This window comes from Cynoglossus semilaevis, chromosome 13 (genome assembly GCF_000523025.1).
Source record: "Cynoglossus semilaevis isolate Cse_v1.0 chromosome 13, Cse_v1.0, whole genome shotgun sequence".
Classification (NCBI taxonomy): Eukaryota; Metazoa; Chordata; class Actinopteri; order Pleuronectiformes; family Cynoglossidae; genus Cynoglossus; species Cynoglossus semilaevis.
The window spans coordinates 17,378,590-17,388,368 of NC_024319.1; the positions used below are offsets into that span (position 1 = coordinate 17,378,590).

Sequence of the window (9,779 nt, forward strand, 5' to 3'; positions counted from 1 at the left end):
AGACAGATAGACAGACAGACAGACAGACAAGCAGACAGGAAGACAGACAGACAGACAGACAGGAAGACAGACAGATAGACAGACTGAAAGAGACTGACTGACAGCAAACCCCAACCTTGTGGTTGAAATACACATTGAAAGCATTAATGTGGGTGCTTTTTTGTTTTTTGTTTGTCTCTGCAGAGCATGCTGCTTGAGGGAGGTGAAAAAATATCACTGAAAGGCCTGACGGACCTGCCCTGGTTCCTTGAGGGGATGTATGGTTTAGGTAATGAGTCCATGGAGGGAGACTGCTGTGACGATGGCGATGTGTGCAACCTGAATGAGGCTATGTCCTTTGACTCAGTCGCCATTCCACTGCTTTACTCCTTGGCCTTTTTTGTGGGTATTTTGGGTAATTGCGTCCTGCTGGCAGTTCTGGTCCAAAGCTGGAGGAGATGGAGCGTGACAGACACCTTCATCCTGCACCTGTGTGTGGCCGATATCCTGTTGCTTGTGACGCTGCCCTTTTGGGCCGCAGAGGCCGCTCTATCCGAAGGCTGGATATTCGGTGCTCCTCTGTGCAAAATCACCGGCGCGATCTTTACGGTAAGATATGTTGTGTACAGTTCCCCTGCAGTGGCTGCATCAGATGGCGTAAAAAAAAGGCTAAAAGCATTTGAGCATTTATGCATGCCAAATGTCCAAATCGTGTTATTCATTTCTATTTTCATTATACATTTTTCGCAATGCCCGCATTTCCCCAATAGATGGCGTTGAAAAGTCTAAAATCATTTTTAGCATGTTAGCCTTTACTAACTGACCTTTACATGTCATTTGTCTTTGTTCGTGTCACACAAACGCTCCATCTATCCGCCCCTGACCCGCCCCCGCCCCCCCGTCAAAAGAAAGTTAGCCCACGCCTGGTATAGCTGTAACTACTCCATAACGTATTAATACATGTTTCTGAAATGTATTTTCAATTATTCAAATTACAAATATTGCAAATTGCTCTGTGTAATAAAAAAAATGATCTCAGCAGCATGGACTTTATTACAAGGCAATTCAACATTTTTTTTAAGTTCCCGCGGGCCACACAAAACGTCTTGGCGGGCCACAATTGGGCCACGGGCCTTGAGTTTGACCAAGGATATTGTACTAAATGTCGATCAATAGCCCTAAGGGAATGTCCCTCACTGTTGTCAAATAACGTAACCCTTATATAATGTTTATTTCTTGTCATCTGTTTTAACTCATTGATTCTTAATCACAGATAAACTTCTACTGTGGCATCTTCCTGCTGGCCTGCATCAGCTTGGACCGCTATCTGTCCATTGTGCATGCCGCAGCCATGTTCTCGCGCAGAACCCCTAGGGTCGTCCAGGCGCGCTGCTGCGCGGTGTGGCTCGTCTCCATACTGCTCTCCATCCCTGACTGGATCTTCTTGGATGCCATCCATGACGACCGACGGGAGAAAACGGAGTGTGTCCGCGACTACTTCAAGTTTGACCCCGAATCAGTTGGAAACTGGCGAATGGCGTCGCGCCTGCTCTACCACATACTGGGCTTCATTATCCCGTCGCTAATCTTGATCTTCTGCTATTCCTGCATTCTCTACCGGCTGCGCTGTGCCACCCACAGCCTGCAAAAGCAGAAGGCCTTCAGGGTCACCGTGTCTCTGGTGGTGGTCTTTTTCCTATGCTGGACCCCATACAACATCACGTTGTTGGTGGACACCGTTCAGACCGGCAACGCCACCAATAGCTGTGGCGCGAGGAACGCCGTGGACAAAGCCATGGTGGTAACCGCCTCCCTGGGTTATCTCCACAGCAGCCTCAACCCCGTCCTGTACGCGTTTGTGGGAGTGAAGTTTCGACGTCAGCTTCTGGGCATTTTCAGTTCTCTGGGCTGCAAGAGGAAATCAGCTGCCAAACTCAAATCTTCCTTCATCAGCAGGGGGAGTTCTTTGTGGCCGAATTCTACCGACAACTCCAACTCCATTGTTATTTGAGTCAAAAAGACTTCCGGGATATTTTTTGGACAGAGGACTCGAATCCATGTGTCGCTCCTCTTAGGAGTATTACATCAGAGGTGGAAAAAGTACTGAAAAATGTAATTAAGTAAAAGGAAAAAGGAAAAGTGCCCATCTAAAAAAACTACTCAATTAAAAAAAAGGGTTAATTTCAAATCGACTTTGAGTAAAAGTGACTTAATTACCTTAAATTACTTGTTGCAAAAAAAAAAAGTCATACATCCAATCTGCAACTAGTTGTTTACAATCAACAATTCAAATACAAGTGGCAAAAGTTGAGAATTCTATGATGGATGGATGATGGATGGATGGGTGGGTGGATGGATGGGTGGGTGGATGGATGGATGGATGGATGGATAGATAGATGGATAGATGGATGGATGGATGGGTGGATGGGTGGGTGGATGGATAGATGGATGGATGGATGGGTGGATGGGTGGGTGGGTGGATGGTTGGATGGATGGATGGATGGGTGGGTGGATGGATGGATGGATGGATGGATGGATAGATAGATGGATAGATGGATGGATGGATGGATGGATAGATAGATAGATAGAACATAAATTGGCCACATTAGATGGGCCAGATTAAAAAGCCAAACGGGCCGCATCCGGCCCCCAAACCGTAGTTTGCCCATACCTGGGCTAGAGTCTCTTGATCAACATTATCTGTCTATATGAACGTAGCGTGCACGCCCACGCAATTTTCTTTCAGTTAACACAGATTTTTTTTTCTTCCGCAATGTAGCAAAGTGAAATATCTGAGTCAAAATGTACTTAAGTAGTGAGTAAAATTACCTATTCACAAAATTAGTTAAAAATTCAAATTACTCACGTAAACTACTCAATTACAGTACCGTGAGTAAATGTAAATTTGTTACCTTCCAACACTGATTGTTATGAATCTGTTTTATGCCTTTTGTTAATCTGGGATATTTGTTTCTGGTACATTTTAAACTATTTTAAACTGACAGAAAAACGATGTCCGATTGTCTTAAAATTGAACAATTCATGCATACAGGCTAAAAGGCTAAAATGTTTTTATCATTTTCTACGCCATCTATTGAGGAAACGTGGGTATTGCAGGGGAAAGGCAGAAGTATAATGATAATAGAAATAAATTATATAATTTGGAAAAGTTTTACAGGCCGGATTAAAAAGCTGAACGGGCCGCATCCGGCCCATGTGCCTTAGTTTGACCATGCCTGGTTCAAAACCTAGTGCAGTGTTTCTCAAACCTTTTATACCCAATCAGTAGATCCGGATCTACCAGTAGCTTGTAAAGGGAGTACTGGTATGTAAAAAAAAAATACTCATAAAGGTTTTTGTTTTATTATGTAATCGCTAGCAACAATACAATTATTGAATCATATCGTGCCACACAGCTACACCTATTTAATCAACATATAATGTATATATAAAGTATGTTTAACTCAAATATATATTAAATACTTTCAATGTAGGCAGATCGCGTTGGTCTGGTCGCTCTTTGCTTACAGGCAGCAGGCCTACTACTTATCAGGTACAGCAGGATTGCATGTTAAAAAAACCACCCCAACCTTATACAGGCTATAAATGGTACACATTCCTATAGGTCAGGGGGTGTCAAACTCATTTTTTTACTGCCATGTAAAAATGCAATATATACCAATGTGTAGACCAGGGGTCACCACAGTGATGCCTGGGGGCACCTGGTAGCCCCCATGGACTACCAAAGTTGCCCGTGGGGTATGTTCTACAAATAAAAGCACTCAACAACAGAGTCAACGACTGCACGGTTATTGTGCTTTTTGAATCAGTTCCACTTGCAATGATATTCAAATGGGCGCAATAGCGATGAAAAGAAGAGTGTCTACTGTTGTATGTATCAGAACTTACTAGAGTTACATTGTTCGGGAAGTCCGTGTCAAACAAGTATCTCTTCCTGTCTTGAAGTAGCTCACAGTTTCATAAAGGTTAGTGACCCCGGGTGTAGACTGTTCCAGTGTGTTACTAACAAACATGTATTTTAGAAATATTAAATATTATAATACTGCAATATTTCATATATTATATGATGCTTGCGCAAACAAAAGAAATAAAGTATTTTTTCTGAAAAATTAAGAATGGTCTTTATCATGTGTATATGTTTTCACTGTCTGTGTTCTACCTAACACACAAGTATGAACTTTGTCAACAAGGGCACAACAAGTTTGCCTTTTTGTATGATGCCATTACATGCTTAATCCAGGTGAGGGCGCTATAGCACTGCACACATACAACACACCAGCAGTCACTTGGCTCTTCTGAAGAGAAATGTCCCTAAATTTTAAAAGTAAAGTATGGGAAATCACCGGTCTACACACACACACACATATATATATATTATTGCTTAAACACCACCAAAAGCAAATGTAACTCTAAAATGTAAAGAAGTAAATAGGCTCTTAATATATACAGCAGTGATTTTCAACAGGATATGCGCACCTCCGCTGGGGGGCGCCAAAGGAAAAGAAAAGCTTTTTGAAAATCCGGATTTCCATGTCTGATAGATCCTCTTTATGAAATGCACCTGAAACACATATCTGAGAGGTTTACTACATGTAGGCCTTTGTTGAAGACTTATATAAATGTTAATGATATATGTTAGCATGAATGGAAATGTAAACGAATGGTTGAATGAATGAAACCATACAACGTCTGGCGAAGGACAAGAAAATTAAAGCTTAAATATTGTTCAAAAACCGAAAAGAAATGTCCAAAAGGTCTGTTATTGTTTGTATTTTAGCTTAAATATATATATAATCACATTTATATTTATGCATTTAGCAGACGCTTCTGTCCAAAGTGTCTTTACAAGAAGGAGGATTAACAATCAATGCCGAATAAAAATAAGGATAAATAAATGTGTCATTAATTAATAAAAAATGAAATAAAAATATTAATGTGATATTAAACGTGTCGTTAATTAATTAAAATTGGTATGAATTATTCATCCACAGCCTGTGCAAGTGTAAAACGCCTCTCACTAGCTAACCAGTCTTCCACGCATTCTCCCCAGGCTGATGTTACTTCTGACCAGTGGATCAGACTTTGAAGGGCCTGTTTAACCCTATGAATTATGTATTATTCTTTACATAAAATTAATTGATATTTTAATTAATTATATAACAAATTAAATCATGACACAATTAAGTAATTAATAATGTATCTAATTAAATCAACGACACTTCTACGCATTTAATTCCAAATTTCAAATAAATAATAACACATTTAAATCATAATTCCACGATGTATTTATTTATTTCATTTTGGCACTTCCAATCCTCCATACATTAGCGCAACACTACTAGTAATGCTTGGGTCCGGAGCAGATAGATGGAGCGTTCATGTGAACTAAGATAAATGTCACGCATAAAGGCTTGAAATGCTAAAATGATCATTTTCTACTCCATCTACTGGGCAAATGTGGGTATTGCAGGGAAAAGGCAGAAGTATGATGATGATGATGATAGAAAATAATTATTGGTGTGGGGAATATTGTGTGACATCATGTCAGGGCCAGTTCAGAATAACACAAAGCACAGGCACAGGCAATAACAGGAAGGAGCTGACCATGATAAATGACCGTGTTTATCTGTGCTTGGTGTCTAATGTTATTCTGAACTGGCCCTTACATGATGTCACACAATATTCTCCACCACATTATATAATTTGGAAAAGTTTGGCGGGCCGGATCAAAGAGCTGCACCGGCCGTATCTGGCCCCCGGGCCTTAGTTTGCCCATGCCTGTGCTAAAAGGAGAACATTTTTTAAAAAAAAACAAATGCTTATAGCTCAACATAAGATTTGTCTTTGTATTTTAAAAGCCATGCCTGGCGTAATGTTTCTGAGGGCGTGTCTACGCGATGTCATTTGTCGCGTTTTATTTATTTGTGGTAGTTATGCGTTGACGACAGTATTCCTAACGACTTGGGAACATGAAAACCTCTTTTTTTTGGCTAATGCTGTTTTTGTTTCAAGAAGATGACATATTCACCATGCTCGTACTGCATGTGGGAGTGTGAGTACTGAAACTACACATCAGTGGAAAAACATTTTACAACACACTCACAGGAAGCCTAAACGGAGACTAAGCAGCTGCACCTTCTTAAAGCATGCGGTTAAAAGGACAGGAAGTTATCAAGTAAAGTGTGAATGAGTCTTTAATAAAAGACAAATAAAAAGTGTTTTATGACGACACTGCCTTTATTTGCCGATTGTCTTTTATTATTATTATTATTGATGTGTTTGCCTTTGCAATTCAGTATGATTCAGTCCCTGGTGTGTAGGAACCAGTGCTTTACTTGCCTTTTATTCTTGAACCTCTCAGTGGCATTTAAACAGAAACTCAAATGTCATGACTATCCTGTCCTAAGACAAATAAGCTTAGTTGCTATGGTGACAAAATAATTTCAAGAAAACAAAGAACTCATTCAGGTCATTTTTTTTTTTTTTGTACTCAAAAGTTCACCTTAACGGTTCCTTATTTTGACAACTGCCGTGCGATGAACGCTAGTTATAAGGGTTAAACACTTTGTCAAGCTTCGTGTATTATCAATAATAAAGACATATACAGATTTATAGAACTACAGTATATTTCAACTATTGCATTCTTAGCTAGAAATCTTCACTAAAAATATAGGATATTGTGATATTGTCATGAAACAAGCTACTGGAACTGGAACCGAAGGTAAAGCACAACGAGATCCAGCTTAACGTGTCAAATGAAAACGAAAGTTTATGGTAATGTTTGAAAACCTCACACCCTTCCATTTCCACTCTCATATTCAATGCATCGGCTATTTATAACGATTAAATGTAGCCTTTGCTTTAAGGAAATAGAATTAGTGAAAGGACACAAGTCGCAATCGACCAATAGGGAGAAATCCCTGTAGTTTTTTTCCCCCCAAAAAATTAGGTTATTGTCTCAGGAATGAATGGCCTGGCATTTTAATTAATCAACGAATGACACATTTAAGTAATTAATTACGTAATGAATTTAATCAATGACATGAATTCGTATTTAATTTTAAATAATTAATGAAACACTGTGTCAACAATGTATTTATTTTTTTAATTTTGGCACTCTCAATCCTGCAAACCACTGTGGTAACCACTGAGCACGTACTCACACACGGCTCCACTGTGTGCAGTGGTGTGCTGTGTCACAGTGACAAGTGTAGTTCACTTTCACTTTACTTCATTAGGTTGCAGAAGACATTTAGGTGAAGTAAACTAATAATTTAAAAAAAGGGTTAGTAGAATAAAAATGAAGTAAAATTAAAAATGGTACCGTAATTTCTGCTACCCGAATATGAGCCGCACCCACTAAATTTAAAAAGTAAAAAAATAATTGTACATACGTATGTCGCACTTCTCTATAAGCCGCAGGTGACCATGTTGTAACATGGGATATTTACACATTTCGGTGTAGTGAGCTGCTCTCGTGTTGAAGCTAACGTTAGCTCCGGGGCTAACTCCCTTCACTTTGTGCTTGTCCGCAGCAGAGGTAAACAGAAACAGGGAAGTTTCTGGAAGTCTTCATTATCAGCCACGCCGAGCACGACACAACATAAACAGCGTTTTAACAGCTCCTGTATAACCAACTCACGCTTCAACACGACGGGGCTCAAACTGTTCCCAACTTTCGCTACCGTTCTCTCTCGCGCGCGCCCAACACACATATACGCACACGGCCATTCACAGACAGACATACGCTACTAGCATACCACACAGTAGCCTACCAGAAACTTTGCTCGCTAGTGGTATGAACTTCGTTAGCCCGTAATAAAAGTAATAATAAATTAGCCGCATCGTTCAACGGGGTTCAAAGTGTATATATATATAAAAAAAGTAGCGGCTTATAGTCCGGAAATTACGGTAATTCTAAAATCCCCAAATAAAACATGCCTTGACAAGACTAGACAAAGTGGCTGTTTATATATAGTTAATATAGACAATATGTCCAAAGTATTTCCACCAGGCCTGTCAACAGTCAAAAGCTTCCCATAGCACCATTCATTTTCAAGTGTTCACTGTTCAAGTTCTGACTTAAGCAGGAAGTAAAGTGTTGCAACTCTCCAGGCCATAAATGTGATGTGTAACTGCTGTCACCCTAACCAACATTTCTCAAAAACTTCACTCAAACTAAAAAAAAGGAAGGCTGTGTGGGGGTAGTGGAAACAATTGTAAGTGACAGCATGACATTAACAGTGTACTGCAACGTTTCTAAGAAATCCCCCATTCGTCAGTGTCACATTTATGTTAAGAATCATCATTTGACCCCAAACCCTTCAGGTCAGAGCCGGTACTGTCCGCCAGTATAACGTTAAGGCAACATAATTTCATACCCAGAAACAACCTTCCTTTGCCTTTTGTTTCTATTTTTCCTCCACAGATTAAGACGTTCATTCAACCCCACAGTCGCAAACAAAACGCGCCACAGTCCTCCCTCTCACCCAACCGGCCCCGAGAACAAACAAAGCTATTTAAAGGCTCTTCATCACATGCCATGATATCACCACCTGTGTGTACACAAGATCCAAGTCGCAACAGATTCTGCAGGATTTTCCAGGGGAAATCCCCCTCACTGTGACACAGCAGTGCAGAAACAACCACACTCTTGTAGTAATCTCGGAATAGCCCTACATTTTTACTACGGTCAGATAAACATTAAAACCAAGTGAGCAGTAAAACTGACAAGGAGCTTGTGTTTGTTTCAAAAAGTTTACGCTGGGAACTGTTTTCGATGTCTAGAATTTTTTATTTTTTTAATTTTATTGACACAAAATAAATAAAACAGAAATATCCCAGTTAGCTTTTTTTGCTTGCTTTTCTGGCTGATCCAACGTTCTTATGCACAGCTTTTATTTTCTGGACAGTACATGTATTTTAAACGGAACATTCAACCTATTGTGCAGTGTTTTGGGTTAATGATATTAAAGCTTTTGAATGTAAAACACATTATGATAAAATCCAAACGACACCGATGTGCAGCTCGGGTGAGTCATTGACCTCCCTTGTGCACATGTTTTCCTGGTAGTTACATTTAAGACTATGTCAAATCGCCAATGCTCGACTGCACCATTTTTGTCCATGAAATCACACGCCAGGAATGTTTCGCTACAAACCGAGCGGAAGCAAAATTTGATTATATAACGTAGGTATATAAAATGGAAAAATATAAGGAAATGACAGTTTCATTACCAAGACAGGCAAACTATGCTGTGGTACTTCCCTTACTTAAAAAAAAAAAAAAGACAAAATAAATGTCATATTCATAGAAAAACAAACTGAACATGGTGAACATGTATTGCATGAATAAAGCTGCAAAATCTCATTGAAGTTCATACATTACTGTGTGTGGTTTCATAGTGTAGTGGGCAGAGTCCTGGGTTCAATTTCCCCAAAGGAACCACATACCCCTAATGGCGCCTCCTGTGGCAGTCTTTATCAGTTGCAAAGACTCAAACGGTATATTCCCTCATTGTGGCATTATTCATTATTATTATTATTATTATAGACGTAGTTCTATCATTTCTCTCAAAGTAGAGACATATGTTGCAACTCTTCTTGATGTTAAAAAATAAAGCAGGAAATGAAAGAAATTTCTATTTGAGGGTTATGGTTTTAATTTTTAAGAAAACCGGTCAATGTTTTAGCTCCCATCCCTAAAGGTGTAAAAACTGTCATGGGCCTTAATGACATGTTATCAAGAATAAATAAATATATATACACACACACACATA

At 39.5% G+C, this 9,779-nt stretch overlaps 1 protein-coding gene across 1 annotated transcript in view; it reads left to right on the forward strand.

The window, feature by feature from the left end:
* cxcr3.1 (chemokine (C-X-C motif) receptor 3, tandem duplicate 1) overlaps positions 1 to 2,248 on the forward strand; it is a 3,633-nt gene extending 1,385 nt beyond the window's left edge. The window contains exons 2-3 of the mRNA XM_008323981.3: positions 184 to 588; positions 1,253 to 2,248. Of these exons, the coding sequence (XP_008322203.2) occupies positions 184 to 588; positions 1,253 to 1,990 (1,143 nt within the window). The 3' untranslated portion in view covers positions 1,991 to 2,248. The remainder of the gene's footprint in view (positions 1 to 183; positions 589 to 1,252) is intronic.
* Positions 2,249 to 9,779: the final 7,531 nt, after the last annotated feature.